General features: G+C 41.0%; 1 protein-coding gene across 2 annotated transcripts in view; it reads right to left on the reverse strand.

The window, feature by feature from the left end:
* Positions 1-355: 355 nt before the first annotated feature.
* NR4A3 (nuclear receptor subfamily 4 group A member 3) overlaps positions 356-21746 on the reverse strand; it is a 31166-nt gene continuing 9775 nt past the window's right edge. The window contains exons 6-8 of one of the 2 annotated variants that reach the window (XM_035550571.2): positions 16996-17195; positions 15591-15769; positions 356-5906 (exon numbers count right to left, since the gene is read on the reverse strand). In XM_035550571.2, the coding sequence (XP_035406464.1) occupies positions 5644-5906; positions 15591-15769; positions 16996-17195 (642 nt within the window). In that variant the 3' untranslated portion in view covers positions 356-5643. Of the gene's footprint in view, positions 5907-15590; positions 15770-16995; positions 17196-21746 lie in introns of those variants that run through there. The other variant, XM_050708964.1, reaches the window with a different exon arrangement.

Genomic DNA, 21746 nt, shown 5'->3' on the forward strand with positions numbered 1-21746 from the left:
TTTTCTGGTATCAAACTATCTCTGTGATTCACTTTCCTTCTACTGCAGTACTTCATCCCAGGGAAGAACCTCAGACCACAGTGCAAGTTATTGTGGAAGGAGGTTTTTTGTTTTTTTTTTTTTACAGCACGTTACTAGCAGTTTAAAGACTTCATGCTATTCCAGATATTTCAACTACTTAAACACATTTTTTGCTTTAAATTTCACTTAGCTTATTTATTTATTTATTTATTTATTCGAGATAAAGTTCCACATAAACAAGCCCAGAGTTCTGTGTTCTTTTAAGGAAAATTGATAAACAATCTAAAATATTTAACAATTTTTAAAAAATGGCATTTATCATGGTCTTGTCCCTTGCGTGACTTCAGAATCTTGTACTTGACATTAGAGTAGTCCCATTATACATACATACGTATCGTGGTACATACATAATATCTAATTACATACAGCTGGAATCCCACCCTTCTATTTAAGGAAAATCCTTGCTTCTGTGAATTCAAGTCAGAATCTCATCTAATTTACACAGCCATGTCACAACTTCACACAGTCAAATTTCTTCTGTAACCCAATGCAGCCAGAATATCTCATACTGTGAATATAAAAATAAAGGTGTCTTTAAAAAGCAAACAAAAGAAAAAATGCTAAAAGCATTTCCACAGGGTAAATGAGTTTCTTTTTCTTGTATTCGACAAATAACTCTATTTTTAAATCTCAGAAATATAGGCCAGGGATACAGTTCACAAATATGTCATCAACTTTAAGAAGCTGATTAATTGACTCCCCATTTATTCAATTACTGCATCAATAGTTTGGCATTTTAAAAAGTTAATCTTTATTATCCATTAATAATTATTGTTTAATCCATATCTTGTTATATTCCTAATGATCAATTTCATTAATTTAATAAAGATCAGCTAGATAGCTCTTTTCCACATACTATCTAGCTTGTATCACAGCTTCCAAACATTGGATTGAGCAGGGTTTTGAGCAGTCCCATGGATGACAGGCCACCACCACTCATATACATAGGGCAGACAAGATCAGTTTGAGTACAACATGAGTTATTTTGCATTTTTTAATGCTTTACCGTGTATGTATAAAATTTGACACAGTGGAAGTGTAAATTGCCCAAGGAAAGAAAAGGAAATCAAAATAAGGGCACTCACTAACTCGGTAAGCAGAAGTTTTTATTCCCAGCTCTGGGAGCAAAGTGCTACCTGCCCTTGGGCATGGCACTCTACTCCTTTTTTTCCTGGGTTGCTCTTCTTTCTGCTTTGCCTGCTTGGACCAGAGCTTCTCTGGGTGAGTACTGTAGGTGTGAATTAGGGTAGCTACCAAGTGGGGTCCTGATCTCTGCTGCGGCCTCTAGGTGTTGCTATAATACAAATAATTAATCAAACAACGTGTTTCATAGGGTCCATAGAGGGAGTTGCCGCTTTTGTCAGACATGCTTAATTTTCTACAATTAAACCTCTTTCTCTCCCCTCGCTGCATCACAACGGAAATTTTAGCTTTGTGTATTGGATAAGTGAACTTGAATGTGACAAGTAACGGTAGGAAAGCTGTAGAAAGAGATTTGACTCACCTCTGATTAAAGTTGCTCATTTTGGGGTGCCTTGGTGTCGGCCTACTGTTCAAGGATGGTCTCTGCTAGGTGAGGTGACTCCGCTATCATGTTCCTGACTCAGCCCATGCTTCCGAGGCTGGATTCAACGATCGGGCATCACATCAAGGACACTGCCACTGGTGTGGTTTAGGAGCACAAGCACGTAAGGCACACGTAAGGATGCAAATGCAGGTGATCTAGATCGGGATGCATTTCTGGTCTCATGCCTAGGGACACAACTTACCATCCCTGAAGTGACTACAAGTTGAAATACACGCAAACTTGGTGGGGGTAAGCTTAGTCTTGTAGGGTTAAAATTCAGACCCTGGTGTCGGTTTGTCACAAGATCTGCGTTTTACCTAACGGGACTATTAAGCAAAACTCCTTGACATTCCCATTAGGGAGTTTACTTTTTAAAAAAAAAAAAAAGCTATTAAAAAAAAAAAAAAAGAAGAAGAAGCAATAAATACTTTGGAAGAGTTTGTGCATCCTTTTGCCTTGCCGCACTTCCCAAGAAGGAGCCGCAGGTCCTGCACAGCACAGCACTCGGTGCAGCCTCCAGCTGAGCAGTTCCTGCAGAGCAGCTCTTGCGGAGGTGTGCTGGAGGCATTAGTATTTATGGAGACAGCAGAATAGTGGCAGATGCCCTCAGAAGTGCTTAGAAAACGCATTTATGGTTAAATAGTTTTGTCTGCTAGGGGATGTCATCCCTCCTACGAATCGAGGGCATGGGAAGGAAAGGAGCTGGCCGCACATACAAAGAAAGTGCTGCAGGTGCCCACAGGAGACCATCGTCTTACCAGGGCAGAAAATGGGATCAGAGCTCTGTCCTCTTTCTAGCCAGACACACATGCTGTGGGATGACCAGCTCTACAGCTCTCCCTTCCATCTCTCGTGGCTGTCATCATTTGCAAGTTAATTAACAACCTCTTCCTGATAGGGAGGAGCAGTACAGTGAGGAGAAGGGGGTCCCTATTCTCTGCTCCTGGGGTAGTTCAGCCTCTGCGACAGCCGTGGTCCAGCTCTCAGGATCTAATCGAGACCGAGTAACCAGATACTGCAGGTCTTATTGTATTCATATAAAAGCTCTTTTAATCTAAGGACTAGCCATTAAACTGCCAGTGTTCTTAAGCATGCTTCACCAATTTTTCCACTTTTAAGACTCAAGTCGACAATTTTTTAATGTTTTATAAATGATAAAAAATTCACATCAGAGTTTAACAGAATTAAGCATACTTATTCAACACACATGGGGCCTCTGAAAAAAATGTTATTCAATTTAATAATTTTAATTTACATTGTATATGTACAAGAGCATTTCTTTCAACCCACAGGTTAACACCACAAAAAAGAAAAAAAAAAAAAAAAAAGGAAAAAAGGAGAAAGTACTGCAGTTAGCGGAGTGAAGAAACTCTTGAAACACTGTTGTCTGAAACAAAAGCAAGGCACTCTCCCTTAACACCTGATATATTCCTGAATTCTGCCTAGACAAAGGCATGATCACTCTGAGAGAGCTCTAAGGAAAGTAGTAGATTTATTCTGCATTAATTCTTCCTTTTACCACCGTGACCTGTCACTGGTTGTACTCTACAATGCATCTGTGCACTGAAGTTGAAATGAAGGACGGCTCCATAGATGATGGGATTTGGGAGAGCATCACAGTTAAGACTATCTATGGAAGACTGAAGCACACTGGCTACATGAAATCTCACGTGGGGCTCTGGACCTGCTACCTCCACTCACATCCCACTGAATAAATAAACCTCGCTCAACAAAAAAGCAATTTCACTGCACTATGCTGATCGGCATGAAAATGCATTGGAAGGGCCCGCTCGCGAGGGAAGAGCTTGCGAGCCCTCAGCTGGTGCTCAGCACCTTGCAGGCTTTGTCCCTAGGTAGAAGGATTTCTCAAAGGACCTTGTGTCTTACACAAGGAGACAGAAGTAAACATACTTTCGGATTCTGCATCTGTATGTTTTTGTATGCGCACATGTGTGTGAGTGTGTGTATATATATATATGTATATATATATATATAGTATATACAAAAGCAAGTTCAGTCAAAATATATTTGTCTTGCTGGTCAGGCTTGTTACAGCAACCTACAAGAAACATTAGCTTCTCTGATATTTAATTATGCTATTATGTTTGCACATAAGCTTAAAAGTCAATACAAAAAGCAATACTTTTCCAAATATTATCTGCAGGTAAACCGGAAATATTAACTATAGTGATTAGAAGTCTGTTTCCCTATTGACACTACTATAAATCTTGATATAAGAATAATTTTTTCATAAAAGCACATCCAAACATAGTAAGTGATAAAATACCAGATTACTATTTGAAAACCATACAGTGACTCGATATCTGGGTTATCCTTTGCAGCAATTAGGCAATTCATTTGGCATCTGTTTGATTGTATAATTTAATTTCCATATAAACAGCATAGTTTAAAAAAAGACAAAAGCTAGAATGTTTAAAGCTAACAAAAGATACAGTGACATCAGGTTGACATTCAAAAATTTCCTTAGCAAAATGACCAACAAAATTTTGACTTAATACAGTGCATATAAAGTTTTTTAGAACTAAAGTTTTTAAATATTATTTGAATTTAGCAAAACATGAGCAAGATTTTAATATCAAAGTGCTAAACAGTACTGCCTTAGAAGTCACTGCAAATAAACTGTAAAATAACTCTGCTTGTGATTTGACAGATATTTTATATACAAATGGTTAATAAAAAGACACGCGCACGCTCACGCACACACACACACACACACAAATATAGGTATATACATATATATATATACACATTATATATATGTATATAGTTTTCCAACTGGTGTATCTGAGTCAGTGTGAACACCCCATTTTGTTATCCTGTGTAACAGGGCTCCCATGAGCTGGCAGTCATTGCAATAAATACAGGCAAAGCCAATACAATATACCATGCATACAAACATTTATACAAATAAAGACACTATGCAACAAATTATTTCATATTAATATGGCATCAACAGTATAAACATACAAAAAGGAGTACGAACACGGAATGTTTAAACGCAGCCCACTATATCCTTCCTAGCACTTACATTCATACTATTTTACAAGACTTGCTTGTTCTTTAAAACCATCGTGCGTCTGTTTACTAACCGGTTACAAACGTTAAAGTCTAAAAGTGAACTATCCCTGATGCTGACCCTGTATGCTCCAGCCACTACTTACTCGGATGTCCTTGTCTAGGGAACAACTGAGCTGCAGTCGTTCCTGTGTCTTCCACAGACATTTGTCAGTAAGTCACGCTACATGGAATCAAGTTTGGAAAACTCTGTCATGGTAAGTTAGTGCACGTAATTTTCTCACTTGGTTTCTTCCATTTATTTTCATATTAAAATAAATTAGTTAATAAACAAGACTTAGTAAGACAGCACTTTAAAAAATTGCACTTGAACATGGGAGCTAACAGCCATTGTCATTTTGCTATATTGGATTTATATGAAATGTTCAATTGAATGTACTTTGCTAAAAAAGTGAATTTTTTTGTTTCGATTGTGCTGATGTATGTGCCCTTGATGCAGGAAGTATGCTAAAGGTATCGTCACAAAACACATACTACCCTGGCAAACAACTATTTGCTGTTCTTGTTTTCAAACACACAGCTTCTACCATTTTATTCCTCATGTCCCATGAGGTGTTAAACAACAGGTTTGAAACAGTCATGTTAAGCTTTTACTGCTGCTGGGATAGCATTGTCCAAAAGTGCCATATTAGCCATTTAAAAAACCCAAATCACACACAAAAAAAACCCCAACAACAACAACAGGAAAAAAAAAAAAAGAAAAAAAAAAAAAGAACACAACCCCCAAACAGTAAGCCAGTAAGTTTTAGGCCTCAGGTTGTAAGGTCAAAGCGCCAGAAAAGACCTCATTCTAGAGCTGGAGCTGCTTTTCTGTTAAGTGAGGGCAGAAATGTTAGCTGTAAGTCACGATCCATTTGCCTGCTCTGGTGGGCATTTGCCTTTCAGGAGGGTGGCTGGACTCAGAAGGGTAGGGTGTCCAGAAACAGCCTGTCGATAATGGAAGGGGCTGGCACCAAATCTTCCAGTTTCAGGTAAAAGATGCGCTGCAGTCCCAGTGTGCAGAGAGAGCGCAAGTCAGCAAGAACACCCAGTACCTTAGGCTCTGCGGACTCGAGCGGCTGTCCTTTGTTTTGGCAACTGAAAGTTAAGTGATCTTTCAAACTGCTTGTGATCTTGTTGCATAGCTCTTCCACTTTCTTTGGTTCTTTTAAGCCATGTCGTTCTGCAAAGCGAGGGCACAAGAAAACAAACACAAACACATCAGCAACCCTCCTTCAAGTGGAATGGATTAATTTTCTTCGGCGCAACCAAGTATGTGCTCTGGTACTCAAAGCAAAAACATGCTTTAAAAAGTGTATCATTTCTTAGAACAGCTGGGGTTATACAATGTCACTTAACCTTTTTGTCACACGAAATAGGAGATGATAAGCCCCCGTTTCTTTTTGGCTGCAATGGGTAGCAGAGATGCTCAACTATGATTGAAATTCTAGTACCAGGAGCCCAAGCATCCTGCATCTCTCGCATAATTTCCATGATATGAGACAGAATTAATTGGGTGATTTTGCAGCAAAACTATCACAGGAGGTGTTTTGGAGATTTCCGTGCTTCCCCACCAGTTGTGAATGCTCAATAACTATGGCAACCATTATTTATTCAGTGAATTCAAGTGGCGATCGATATCCTTAGCCAGCTCCATCAGCGCCAGGCCCAGAATTCCACCAGGAATTTGCAGACACTCTTATAAGAAACTAAAGGCACCTCGCCATCCTTTGTTATTTTGATCAGCTCCTGCTTTTTAGTTTATTCATCTTTAAAAGGCTCGAGATAAAAGAAGCCTGGAAGTTAACTATTTTGCTTTGAGTGAGCAATGGCTAAAGTGAAAAGGCTGCTATGTTATCCATCACAAAAACCTCAACACTCCTAAAAGGAAGGGGATCTGGGGCTTGTTCCCCTTTGAACAGCCTTTTAAAATGCTACAACGCTGCTAAACACATCCACAGTTCTTTAAGCTTAGGTACAATGAATCAGATTTGTGATTCATTCAAAGCAGGCTCTTTATTGGTACATGAGAGAGATAATTTTGTGTTGTTTGCTATCGAGATTCAATGGATGAATTAATATAACATTTCAGAAGAATAATATCAGTTTTGAGACGTTTTGATTTTTTCTTTGATTTGGAAATTCACAGATAAGAAAGAAGTGGCTTCAGAGCAAAGTCCTGGCCATTTACACATGAAACGGCATTATACTGGGTAAGTTAATCTAAGAAAATGCAGGTGAAATTAATTTTAAGCAATTAGACATGAAAAAAAACAGTGGCGGCAGCGGACAAGCAGTGAGCAATTTTGGCATCTCCTATGTTTGATGCATCTGAAGTTGTCTGTCTGCCCTAGCCCTCTCCCTCAACCCTGGCAGCCACGGGCCATGTCGTGCCCACTGCCACAAGTCCTGGTCCTTCCTCTTCACTCCAGGAGGAGCTGGCAATAGATACGTTCTCTGTCCATCCCCCTGATAAACCCTGAAATGAGTACAGTTTTCTTTACTCCCAGAAGCAGGCGCAGCAGTGCCTTGCCCTGGTGTGTGTATATAAGCTCCTCGCTGCCTTCCCTTACCAACGGTTCTGGCTAGGTGTTCTTGACAAGCCAATAAAACAGATGAAATTCAATGAAGGCAGTCAGAAGTGGAAAGGTTTGATTTTCCAGCAATTTTCACCCGTTTTACAATTTTGCAACTTTACTGACGTATGCAGAGCGAGCTCCTGAAGAATACTACTTTGGGATCAGAATCAGGCTGCAACCGTGTAAATCTCTGGCCATTAAATCTCTGAACCATTTAAGTACCATCATCATTCCCTGTTGCTTCAAAGCAACACTCATCCAAGCAGTAACATCTACTTCAGACATCTTTTTCACCTTGAAGGAATTAAAAAACCCTGTGTATTCTAAGTGCCTTGTTTACATTAAAACATGAGGAGTCAATGAATATTTAAAGCCTTTCCAGTAAATGGTGTATAGTGTAATTACGTAAACCTTAACTACACAGGTCACTGGGAGTAAATACTTAGGCAGATTCTGCCATTAAAAATCTTGGAGGATAAATATTTTATATAAATTTGAAAAGCTGTATTTTTTTTCAAACCACCAGCCTACTGAGAGAATCTGCAGGACATCAAGTTAATCTTGCGGCCTTTGAAGAGTTTCCATATTTAATCTGTTTTGAGGTTGTCTCCTGGCTATGTTAGCGAAGATATCTTTATAGATCTACAGAGCTGAAATACTAGAATGGATCCAAAACTGACTTCAAAATAGCAGACTACATTTTTAAACCAATGCCTCAGTAGATTTGTGCGTTATAGCAGAATACGGAAAATTATCTCTGGCTCTTGAGCACACAGCAATGTTGTTAACATTCCAAGCCAGAATTAAACAGCCTTTGTCTTACATTGACAAGTTCAGAAGGTTTCGTGAACAAATTGTGTCTGTGACATCTAGCCATGAAGCAAGCCAATGCAAAATACAGTATGTGCAATGATTGTAATATTAGCAGACTTACTTTAAAAAACAAAATCAAGGAAATTCCGGATTAAGACATACTACGTCCCCAACATGCTCTCTGGTACTACAACATGAAAGCAGTCTCTGATAAACCATACTGTCCTCTCCTGCATGAATCACCCACAAAATAGACTTTGCTACTTGCAAATCTCTACAAGTGTAATTTCTCACAACTGGAACTGCCTCATGGGAAGAAGGGGTTTTCAGTCTCCATTCCTTAAGGCATCCCTTGAAGACCCGTAAAGTCCAAGCCATCGATGTGGAAGCCCTCTCTGCTAGTAAAGGGTATTTTGCCCTGGCATTACCATCACTATCTGACCATTACCTCTCTTGGGTAGACTTGAGGATTCTTGGGTCTAATTCACATCAAAGATTCAAATCTAATAGTTAGGGTTCAAATTGCTACATTTTTTTTTGCCTCTTCCACATGACCAGTGTCTTTTGGGCAAAGAAAGACCCTCTGTCTTTCTCACTTAACTGTATGGGAGCAGAGTGAGGCACCTGTGGTAAGTAGGTGCCCTGTTTCTGAAATCAGTGGCCTCATAATCATTCCCTGTCTTCCACAGGATGTTCTTATCCACACATGACTGATAAGGCCAAGATTTATCCCAAGAAGGACAGCTAGTCAAAACTAATAGATTTTCTCTAACTGATCGAGGAGGTGTGTAAATATTATTGTATTCAGACTTTCTTATAAGGACAATTAAAAAGGCCTGGGTAAAGTGAATATAGGATTTCTCAGCCTTGTGTTTTAGGATATCATTGATTTTTGCAAGAAAAACGGTGATTTATGGCAAAGATGCTCTCCATAAGCCTGTCAAAATGATTCATCGGAAGTCTTGCCTCTAAAGCTCTGCAAACTTAGCAGCTCATTCTGGCAAACTGAACACGGCAAGTTTTTTACACCTTTCCCCTTTTCCCACACACAATTTCCAGGAATCTCAATGTGGCTCTGTGCTATAATTATGCTGATCAGCCAAAACTTGATAGGAAGAGAGTAAAAGAGCAGGGAAAGCTGTCACCAGCTGTGCTAGTCCTTCTTTCCCCAGTCTCCGTCATGGGGTATATTACACCAGGGCTAGGCAGATTCAGTGCTACCTTTATGAAAAATGCTCTTGAAGAGTGCGATTATTTCTAAGATCTTGAGGATCTGAGAGACCCTTAGGCTCTGTGCCCTGTGTTAGGGTGGGTTAGTTTTAGCTTTCATTAATTCTGAGGTGTCAGAAGCAGTCCCATCAGATATGCAGCAGATTAATGGTGCAGACTTAAAATAGGCCTCTTGATTGTCTCGGTTTCAATATAATTATCTGATTTTCTCTTCCCCCTTCACAATCCTCTTCCCCTTCTATAACTCAAAGAAACGCAAGGCTCAGTTGCCTACAGCTTTCTGATCACCTTGCACGTTCTCGGTTGGACAGCAAGGCTGCAACTTGACAGAGCCAGGAGCATCCTCTTCTCTTGCAGCCTGGCCCATGCTCATCCTGCCTAACTTTCAGGCACTTCACAAGGGTGCCCAAGCAGGGAGCATGGACTACCTGAGCTCCTTCTACCATCAATGGAAGGATGGGTGTTTTAGAAGATGGTTCAGATTTTAGGTGGGTGAATCATCTTCGGAAGGTGCCCTGTATTCCTCTCTGCAAGGTAGCTAAAGCCAGGTGAGCTGAATGACCACAGAGAACATCACAGTTTGCTCCCTCCTTTAAGAAGACTGCACCCTAAGACAGGCCACCAGTTGCTGCAGGAGGAAAGAGTTCTTGCCTCAGCAAAATGGTGGGAGGGGAGAAGGAGGAGTGAGCACTTCACTTCAGCTGCTGACAGTATTTCCCTCGTCAAAGTGGAGGGGGGAAGGCAGACAATGCAATCTGGAGGGATTTTTTTATAACCGGCTCTCCTACACTCCTCCAGTCTGCCACCTGCTCGTGTGTAGACCCAGCACATGAAGCACCCACTCCGGAGGATCCTGGCAACAGGACTGGAGGGTATCTGCTGCCGAAGAGTAGGTGAGCCTCCCTTCCACAGGCAAGTTGGACAAATCCATGTTCAGAAGGGAACTGCAGCAGCCGGACCCTTTTTAGCCAGCCTGGACTCATTACTGTTTCTTGGTATGACTGATGGTGCTAAAAACCATGTTAGTAAACTGGAACGGAAAGCCCAACAGCAGGAAGGCAAACAAAACTCATAATTAATTGAAACCTCACAATATTCTTCAATGTTCTAGTGCCAGCCTAACAAAGCATTAAGAGTGTGAATAAGCCCAGTATATACAGTGGCTCTGGGCTGGTCTGTAAAATACTTAAAATAAAACATATGCTGAAAGAGCTTGGCTGAATTAGGGCTAGAATGCTCTGTACTCAGCAGCATCCCACTGAGAGTGTCAAGTGTGCAAAACAATAATATTTGGATGTGGAGAGAGAAAGGAAGAGGCAGAGAGGAAGAGAGAAGCAACAAGAGAGAGAAAGAAAACACGAGCAGTTTTAGAGCAGGCGTAAATCTGAAACTAAGCTGGAGCGCGCCCTTTAGATGATCTTTGCTGTAGCCTCAGTCCTTACATTTTGACATTATAAATGGTCATTCGTGAGGCTAGAGGAGTATTTTAAAAGATAGCCCGAGCTCATATGTGGTCTATTCTGCACAGCTTGACCATCAACACTCTGTAGGAGTTAGAGGAAGTCCAGCATGGAGCGGTTGCACAGGGACACGTGTGGTCTATGCAACACACCCAACTGATAGATGCCATCATGGGCATCTACCACTGGAACTAACGACAGAACCTGCCCCAAGGCGAACAGAGTTTTCTTTCCCTGCTGACACTCTTCTTTAGCTCATTAGATCCTACGTCCCAACAGAACGAGTGACCCACAAGCAAAAGAACAGGACAGAACTCAATTCTTGCTTTCATGGGGATGTGGGGTGAGTGTCTTGCGGCGTTTTCTAATTACTTTCTTCTGGCTGATGCTCAGAGCACTGCTAATGTGCTCTGGAGGAAGTTGTGTCCAGCCCTTCTTAACCAACTGAGGGAAGTAAAAAAGGAGAAGAGAGACAGAGAGAGGAAGATCCTAAAGGAGTACCTTAAAGAAAAAAAGATGTTCTTTGACATTGAAGAGTTTTAACTGTTTGCAAGCTGCCCACAATAAACCAGACGACATTTCTTTCATTCTGGGTGCTCTTTCAAGCTTGCGTCCTATCTGAAAGGAATTGAAAATTCAGCAGCACTCCAACATGGCACTTTTCTTTCTGTAGAACTGACTGGAAATTCCCAGGACCCATGTAATAAACAGAAAAAGCACAAATGTATGGACTTGCTAATGGATGCAGATTTACAAAATCTTTTCCTGTTTATCTTACGCTGTGCGTACCTCTAGCTCTACTCAAAGCAAGCAGTGAATTAGCGAGTATTGTCATACTCAGTAGGTCTCCTGCTGTTCTCTTCAAGATTACTGAGCAGAATGAATGGCCATATATGCCTACAACCATGCTCCTGTGCTGTGATCTGCAGCTGCAGTAGAGATAGGACGTGGAGCCTTGCAGATCCAAGCAAGTCAGTAAGGTTAGTTAAAGGGCATTGAAACTACCGTAACTGTTAGTGGGGAGCTGATTTGACACCCCAAAAATGAGAGAACAGCCCTCGGTATCTTGGGACACTGGGAACAGTGGGATGTTGTTTAGCCCCCAACACAAGCTTTAACAGTTATCCCCTCTTCCTTCACTGGGAGAGGGGTGTTAGTTCTCCCTGTCACCCTCACAGAACAGACAGAGGACCTATGAAAGAGCAGGGACTTCTCTTAGTTTCCTCCTTCACCAATACTTTCGATGACTAGCATAGAAGAAGTTTTGTTTCCTAAGAGCACGTCCTTGTTTGGGCTATGGAGAGCACTCAGGAAATCAAGCAGAACAAACAAGTCATCATTCACAGGGACATTTTTTGTACTAGAAGAAAGAATTTGTGAATTTGGTGCTACCTCAGATGCTGTACAGTATTAAAACCAGCTCTGACTGTTGCACATCACCGGGTTGTTCATTTTTTCCCTTTTTTTGGTTGAGCAATCAAGTAATGAAAAAGTGGCTAATGTAAAATAAGAACTGGAACGATTCATGTAATAATGAAGAAAATTTTGCTCAAGCCAACATTTTGTTTTGCCGTGTTTCTAATAAAAGCCAACAACTAAATTCACAAAACAGCTTTCCTGCTTCTTCATATCTTGCAGCCCAATGACATTAATATTCATCTGGGACATGGGAGATTCGTGGTCAGATTCCCTTCCTGTTGGAATCAGACCAGACACTGAGACTTGGGTGTCTCTCTGAGCACCAGCTTGTCCCCAAATCATCATACACAACGGCCACTCTGTGGCCCAAAAAACATGTCAAACGGCCTTAACACAAAAGACAGTGACACTCAATAGTCGGATATCCTATGTTCCTGGAAAAGGTCATTCTCTCTTGCTCTGACTCACGAAAAGGATTTGAACCAGGGTTTCCTAACTACCTACTGCCTCCAACAATCCATTACAGGAGAGAAGAGCACCTTCTCCGCAGGACAACAAATGGCACACAAAACATCCACCTAAATCTAAGCCATGCCTCAAAACAGTGACTTGCAAATGTTCAACAGAAATCAGATTTCCAAAGTTCATCTTCATTGTTTTTTCCTTTTGGTGGGACTATCTGAAAACCAGCACGTGACTTGTCATACTCAAACTGTCGAGAGGACAGGAAGCCATTTCTCATGGGATGCAATATCAGAGGTAAATCTCAAGATTTTCCTGATTATGAATATTTCCAATATACTATCATTGAGAAATTCTCAAAAGAACCACTGCCCCAGCTTTTTGGGCTGTGATGCTCTCTTAGCTATAGTTACCTCATTTCCTCTCTCATTTTTAAATTTTTTTTAAATATTGTTCATCTTTATGCCATGCCATCCATTTTCAGGTGGCCAAATTTCCAATTGAGTCCCTAGGTTAGTTAAGTGCCCTTGGAGATCTGAAACCTGTGAATATAAATCAATAGACACAGGAGCCTTGGACTGGATGAAGGCATACTTTGACCTCAAGAGCAAGTCAGCAGAAATACACTGCCGTGGTGAAATAAAAGCATAAATAGAAAACTACATTAATTTTAAGCAACACCTCATACAGGGGGAGAAAATCAAGAAAAGCTTGGCAAACACAGAAAATCTTTTATGGACAGAAATGCTTTCCTTTTAAAAGCAACAATTATTTCCATTTGATTAGAAACTTTGGGGAGACGAGTAGAAAATAGCAAACTCCTGAAAGGGCTGTTATCAAGGAAAGGATGAAATGTGGGGCTTTATCAATTAAGAGGTATTTCTGTTAAATGCTGTAGGGTGATCTGAGCCAGCCACTGGACAACCTTGACTCTTTCTGTAAGGGAAACCAACGAATGTCTGACTGAACACAAAGTAAGACATGGCTTTGTAAGGAGAAAAACTTTTCTTCCTGTAGAATAGCTTTTACTACATTCACATGGAGAGTTTGTAGAGGATCCTATTTATCTACCTATATCCTTTCAGTCTTCAGGAAGATAACCAGAAACAAGCTCCATAGATCTGTGTCTATCAAAAAAAAAAAAACCAAAAACCCTACTATATAGCAAATAACCTAAATCAGTGATAAGTGCTATATATATGTGAGCATATATGCCTGTGTGTAAATATATATGGAGAGAAACAGCAACTGTCCTTGATTTATAGATATAGAAATACGTATGTGTACATCTATACTGTTTTCGTTTATAGGTATGTATGCACACACATGTATATACATATATATGCATATATATTACATATATGTAAGCATATCTGTATGCTTGTGTGTGAATGTTTATACATGGAAGTCAAAAATAAGCTGGGAAAGTTCTTTCTCAATGTAACATTTTGTTCATTTTGTAAATGTTTCATGTACAACAAGGTAACCCCAATGAGTTATTCTGGACTTAAGAGTTTTATCAAAGAAAAAAGAATCTGGGCCTTAATTTATTGCTTCTAAACTGCAGAAAAAATTAACATAAATCAATTAAAAACTGAGAATACTTCTGCTAAGAAGCAAAGAGTTAATGTTACTCCATGTAGAAACTAACCCCTCACTCAAATGCAGGAGGGAACTGTACCATCTAAACCCTGAAGCCAAAATCTTGGTACCACAAATGTCAGTGGGAACTGGCCAATTTATAGCGTTTTTGTGTGTTTTTTTTTGGATTTTTTTTTTGATTTGCCGCTGAGCATTTTATCTCAGTGTTTCCCAAGCATCAACTCATCCTAGGTAAAATGAAGACTGCAGCTGATTTTGCTGAGGCTACTGCCTGCAAACCGGTGGCTGCCTGAAATGCAGGAGGAAATCAATATCCATCCCAGCGGAGCTCCTAGGATCCCTGGGCAGACTGAGCTCGAGGCATGCTGAAGCACCAGCACGCACGGACAACACGGTTGCAGTACCTTTCTGATAGCCCCTGTCCTGAAGCGAGCACGAGGCTTTCAGCAGAGATGACTGCTGCTCTGACTTCTGCTGTGTTCCCATGGCTCGTCAGGCATCCTCTCTCCCAACCCTTCCCGCTTCTGCCAGCCATGCCTCTTAAGCTACCAAAAGCCCAAAGTACGCAGCATGTGCTTCAAGGGGCTTTGTTGTTTCAGGAATGAGAAAATTACCCTTCATAACATTATCTTCCCCTGGCTTGTACTTCCCAGCCAGATTTGGCAGGTTCTTACATTCGTTTCCTGCTGTTCACCCCATCAGGCAGAAGGGGTGATATGGTCACACGCACACGCAAAAGCTTTTGTAAAACTGCAGAAGGGACTTTTCTCTTACTATTCTCCAATTTTCTCTCTCAAAACAAGCAGTACACGGAATACCTGTCGTACCTTGGCTCCCCAAATCAGCCTGCCTGCCCTCATGAAGCACTCTTTCTGGTCTAGCTGCCTTGCTGAGAGGTGAGTTATACGAGCTGTATGGCTTCTAGCTCTCGAGCCACCCCAGTATTAGTATGCCTATGCAGAAGACTTAGCTCTAGTCATTTCACTGGGCTTTTCTGGGAATTCAGCAAGTATTTCAAATGCTTTTGTGGGAGCTACTCAGTTTGCTTGGAAGCAGTTTGCATTTTAGAGACTATTCCAAGAAAACAATGAAACCATGAAGAAATAGAGAGTTAGATTATGTTTTAATAGGTGTATCTAATGGTCTAATGTTACAGTCCACGATTTCAGTATGGTCATTACAATGCTTAAAAATCACACCCACTTTACCTGTAATATTGCTAAGTTAACTGAAATTGCTTGAATCTACATCAAAGTAAAGTGATAGGAGTCTGAAGCTTTCTATCAACAAAGGAGCACTTACCTGTAATCATAGTTAGAGCTGATAAACTTGCTAAGGCTGGGATATCAAGGTTAAGGCTCTTTAAGTTTAAGGAAAAGTCTTTAATTGAGTCGAGCCACTCCCCAAATCCACGAAGGCACTGAAGTCTATGAAGCACAAGTCCATTGCAGAATACAAACTTATCCTCAGCAGTATCAGACCTCAAATAAAAATAATTGAAAAAATTATAAATGCATCCTCTACTTTACAGCAACATGCATAACCAGTATTGAAGTGTCTGTCATTTAAAATCCAAGGCATATTATCCTGAGACATATGTGGGCATTCACGTTTGACAATATGCTTCTCCCCTGGGGCAAAAGTACAACAAACAAGCTTCTATGATTGCTTACTTCATAGAGTTATAAGCCTGAGGTTAGCTGTAGCATGTGGTGTAGGCTGTCTAATTAGTTAAGATTTTGGTCCTGCCCAAAGGCATAAACAGAGAAGACATTTTACATTAAATACTATATGTTTGAGCCACAGGAATACTACGTGCATGCGTTTTGAAACACAAAACTAATAAAAACTGAAGAAAGAAGAGATTCTGCAACTCTCAGCACTTATTTAGTCTCATCTGCATTTTTCATATTATTAAAACTGATAAAGAAAAAACAATGGAAAGCGCGTGTAATAATGCACAACACATAACATAATAGACCCTTTTATGTGAAAACCTGTGTGTAAGAGCGGTATTACAGCCAAGCTCTCCTCTCCTCCCCACCCTCCATTGCCAATATCCCTGTTAAAAGCTGCATGCAAAGGTCATTTTCAACCTAAAGAAACAAGGGCATAATTCAAATCACCAGCTTGGAATTTCCCCAGTCCCTGAAAGTGTCTTTGGTAAAACGTCTTAACTTGTGCCAGACTGACAAATAGCACCTCACTCTGCTGAATGACTTGGTATTAAGAAGAAAAACAATCTGAACAAGATTTTAAAGCTTCTTTATCCCTTTCAAAAACAGACTACAAAGATGTGCATGCACAAAAAAAAAAGGGGGGGGGGGAGGAAAAGATTTTATACTAAAAGTGCTTTTCTATAGTTTGTGCTGATGAGCATGAAGCAAACTTTCTCAAATTGTACCCAAGGATCAATTTTGACTACTAGGGAAGAAGAGGATGTGGTATATCAAATAAAAAGAAGCACATTAGTGAGAACTATACTCTCTTTTTAAATCACTGTCTTTTTTTTTTCTTTTTTGCAGCGTAAAATAAATTAAACACCATATCCTGCGGATGCAGACATTGCTGATGGTTTTTTTTGTTTGTTTGTTTGTTTTAAATTGACAATGTTCAAAGGTATCACCATATTTACACTTATTCCTTAAAAGCATTTAGACGGATGATTTTTCACATCAGCTTAAGAGGAAACGAAATAAATAGTTACCTGATGGAGAGTCTTAGTACAAACAGCTCCAAAAAAGCTGATTCTATGAGTAATGTCTGATCTTCTTTTGGGAGGTCAGTAAATCCTGGAATTTTTTCTGCCCAGCCTCTAGATATGTCAATGGAGGCAGTCAGAAGATTATAGAACTGTTGTACATGTTCTGCATCTGTGCCTGCAGCAGCCTGATCAGTGGAACAGTACTAAAATGAAAGCCACAGAAAGCAACGTTACACGCATTATAGGGCACTCGGAGAAACAGGCAGTGTTACCTGCCCAACAACATTTCCTTCTGTGGCAAAGCTGGCGTTATTACCAAAGGCAGATTAAGCAGGTCTCAGTCTAGCTACCTGTCTGGCTACCTAGAGGCGTTCTGCTATTCAGATGCATACCGCAAAAATATTTCCAGACTTAGAGAAATCACTTAAAATTTCTAAGTAAAATATTATCACATTTTACAAGTGCCTATATGCAATTAGTAAACACAAACAGCAGTCTGGTGGGTAGGATAATTTTGATCACAATAGAGGAGGAATACTATTTAACTTACTACAATTAAACAATTTTCCCATTGATGAATTTGTCTCAGTACGTCCAAAATGCAGATTTCTTCCCCAACCTCTCAAATTGCATTTTATTTGACAGTGATAGAGACATGCAAGATAAATCATCTTTTATCTGACATGTGCAGCATCGCTTCATTTGAATACAGAATTGGTTGAAAGTAAACCAGCTGCCCCATATCACCTCTTATCCTGCAAATGGAAGCGTTTCAGGTTCAGGAGAACCTATTATCCTGCTGATGCGGCCATAACTCTTCCAGACAACTGCTCGACAGCCTCAGCTTGCCTAACTTCCCCACGACCCCCTGACAGCTCCTTCCCTGCTGTCTCCTGCTTCCTCCCCGCTGGATCCCTGTCACTTCCCCAGCACTGCTCTCTCTAGCAGAAAATATAACGGGAAGAAAATATAACAGCAGAAAATATAACGGGAAAATATAACGGGATTCTGCACTTGGAAAGTGCGGGAGCTGAACAGTTCGGAATTTATTGAAACAGCAGCTTCCCCATCAGACATCGCGTGGGTTATTTCTGGGAGAGACTTTGCACAAACGCTGCCTCTGGGACTCGGCCAGGAAAAGCTGGGGTGGTCTCCATCGCTGCACACCCTCTGGAAACTACTTTCCACATGCAGTTAGGGCCTGAGTCCATCAGCCTAGAGGTTTTCCTAGCATCCCAAGCCAGAGGGGAGGCAGAAAGACCCACATCTCTTCTTGGTCGGTAATAGTGCAGTGGGAGCCTGGGAGGACCTTACTACAGGCACGGCACTTTGGCTGCAGGTATCACCCAGGCTGCTTACTGCAACCCAAAAGTCACCTCTGTGCAGGACAGAGAGGGGGAACAGCAAGCAGAACCTCGTGGGCAGGTGTCCTATTCACCGCCTGTCCTCGCCGGAGGTGGTTGCTGTTGGCAGGTAAGGGATGAAGGACACGGTTTCACAGTCTGATTGTTGAACCATAGCAAAGATGTCACAAGTCCTGGACACCTCTGGCCATGTCTGGGGTATCGCTGCTAGCCCTGAATGACCCCTTTCTGCTCACTACCTACATGACTTTTGTACGGTGAACTCAGCAAATGCAATGTGTGATCCCTCTGCTAAAGTTCACGAGGAGCCAAACTCTGCCCCAGCTGCTCTGAAGGATGACAGCGAAGCAAGAGGAGGCCAAATACGGACAGGATGGGGAACAGCAGTAGACAATTTGTATGCTGCAAGAGGCTTATTTGTTCGGTCCTCCACCTGAACGAAGCAGATGAGGAAGGCTCAGGCAGTGCAAAATAATACTCCTGGCACTGGACTGCAGCAAGATGCACCAGGGTGGTTAGTAGGTAGGAAAAGATTGAGTGCTACTTCAGACACCTTGCACCCCCTCCATTATATGAAGCCAAAACAGTGAGTGTGAGGAGGTGGGCTTTTCCCATTCATGGCCTTCAGCTCCTCAAGACTCTGGGAGACCTGCTCCGCTGTGCAGGAGCTGAGCTGTGACTCCTTTCTATACAGGAAAATGGAAAATATAGGCTGATGGAAATTCCTGCCTTGCCTACAGGCAGTGTTAAGGCAAGGCACGTTCTCAATTCTCTGATCAGTGAAAAGGAGGGAAAAGAGAAGGAAAAGAAGAAAGATACTACCCTACATTCACCCAAAATATAACTCATCACAAGTTGACGTAATTATGCCAGGTATTAAATTGCTCTCAGTATTCATAAAGCATTCCTTTGGCAAAAGTAAGACAAAGTTTTAACATTGTCTAATGAAGCTGAATGCTACCTTGTCACATAACTGAATGTTACAGTACTGTATACCCCACTGGGCCACTTAATTAGATTGAATGCACCAAAAAAAAATTGAACCTGTATTTGTTGTTACAGTTTAGCCCATGAGAGCGTTTTTAGAAGACAGGTAAAAAATTATAGGGAGCCCTATAGTTTTGAACCACAGGACTATGTCACTGCTTGCTACAAAGAGTAGCTGAAATAAAATATTATTTACATTCAACAGTCTTATGAGTATGCAAGGAAGCACAAACCATATGTACGGTTCTGTTCCGTGCCCCAAATCTTTTTCTTCCCCCCGCCCCTCATCCCCCCCCCCCCCCACCCCGTGGTTATTTCATTGAGGAGAGGTGATATTTGACCTAACTTCTGACCAAGACAGCTGGTAAGCCTGGCCTCTGTCAAGAGGCCGTGAGCGGAGGGGCTGAGTCCTGCACAGCCAGAGGAGGCTGGAGGCACTGCCGGGGAGAGCCAGCGGGGAAAGCTCTGCCCTGCTGCCGTCAGGAGTTAAGGGATGCCCGACTTACACACGAGGGAGATGTGTGTGTAGCGAGCAACGTTAATTTAAAAATTAAAAAAGCCTGGTGTTGGGGAGCTCGATAGCACGATGCAGCCCTACCCTTCGCCTGCTTTTCGACACCTTCATGGACTGCTGTAGCTGCAAAAGTCTAACAACATTGGCTCTGCATATTTACAATCCGACAACCAGAAGCCATGCTTCCTTTTCCACGTGTCTCCCCTTCCTGTGTCAGAAGCACGGATTTTTGCTTCATTTTTGGCCAGGGCTCGGGGTGGGATTATTGGCTAAATGCTGCGCTCCCCCTCCAAAAAGGCACCATTTCTATTTAATTCAGTGGCTGTTTTGCCTGAAGAAGGACGGCAAGGTGCAGGGTCTGCTTCTCCTCTCGCTTACTGAGAAGTCTAAACTCATGGAATTGTACCAGTAAAACAGGTGTGAGACCTGACTACGGCCCTTGGCCTTTAAAGAGTTCATAAACCAAATTCTCTTCCTAGCAATTGCTTTTTGAAACCAAGTACCTAAATATACCATTGCTGTGGGCTGGTAAGTTAAAACCAGTGCTGAAAGGAGAAGTAGCGATGTTCTCAACAAAACCGGTTCCACTGTGTTTTGCTTTAAAATTTGTAGGTTGTATAATTTAATTTTATACTTTTGGCGTAGGTTGTTGCACTTTTTTGGAGGGAAGGGCCACACGTTCCCCTCTGAAACTCTTACTAGTATTTTTGCAACAGGCCAGACGACGTTACGTCTTGCAAACATGAAGACCATGCTAAACATTAAGGTCGTGGCTATGGAAGTGTTAGGACTGACGCCAAGCCAGGTTTCCAGATCTACCCGTTTGTGGTGCACGGCAGGGTCACAGCCTAACCGAGCGTGCCGCAAGCCGGTCGTTACTGGCACAGGATCCTTCACAGTGATTTTTTAGCATTACAGTAGGATTCCTGCATACTTTGTTTAGTTAATCTCAGTTTTTACACGGTAGTCATTCCTGATCTCCCTTAACTTTTAAAAAAAGTATAAAGTTTATGAAAAACATACGACTCTATTGATTTTTAGCTTATTTTTGTATTATCAGTACTGCCAAGCATAACAGACTAATACATTTTTATGTAAAGAAAAACTTAGATATTAGTAGGTCCTAACACACAATCATATATGGTCTTTTAGCCACCAAAACTAAATTAATCTGCTGTCAATGCTATGCTTCCTGTAAAGACCAGCAGGATTGTTTAGCAGTGAGATCTATGGGCTGTTTTCATTAGAAGAGGAATAGCTAATGGAGGTCAAAGAAAAAATTCACATAAAAAAAATCAGAGTTTTCATTTAATTCTGTAATTTTACTCCTATAAGCAAGTACACGAGGCTGGATACTGCTTTCATGGACTGGGCTGTCATACTCGTGTAATTCTGTGGAACCCGGTAGATTCCTGCCAAAGTGCACAGTGTTTGCAGAATGACCCCCTGAGACCTTCCAGGTAAGTTAAAATACGTGTAAGTATGGCCAGAGTGTTCTCCCCGAAAAGGCTGTCAGACACTAAACAACTAGATTCATAATAGTAATCTATAAAATTGTGGAGTTGTATACATGCAATTGTATACAGTAGCTTGAAGAAAAGAAGCTACAACATGCTTATAATTGCTAAATTATATATGCAAGCATATTCTAAAATAGAATAATATATTTTTATATGATTACAATAAAATATGTTTTAGTATCAAATATTACTTAGCAACAAGTGATAAATGGCCAATGTAAATGTTGTCTGAATACAGCTGTATTTTTCACAGTCTGAGACTTAATCATATTTCATTAAGAGGGAGGAATTTGATCTTGTTTTTCCTTAGCTGTATTTTTTTCTTTTCATGTATCAACCCACCTAAAAGTGTATTTCACAAGCTATTTC

The sequence above is a fragment of the Cygnus atratus genome, chromosome 2 (assembly GCF_013377495.2).
Source record: "Cygnus atratus isolate AKBS03 ecotype Queensland, Australia chromosome 2, CAtr_DNAZoo_HiC_assembly, whole genome shotgun sequence".
Classification (NCBI taxonomy): Eukaryota; Metazoa; Chordata; class Aves; order Anseriformes; family Anatidae; genus Cygnus; species Cygnus atratus.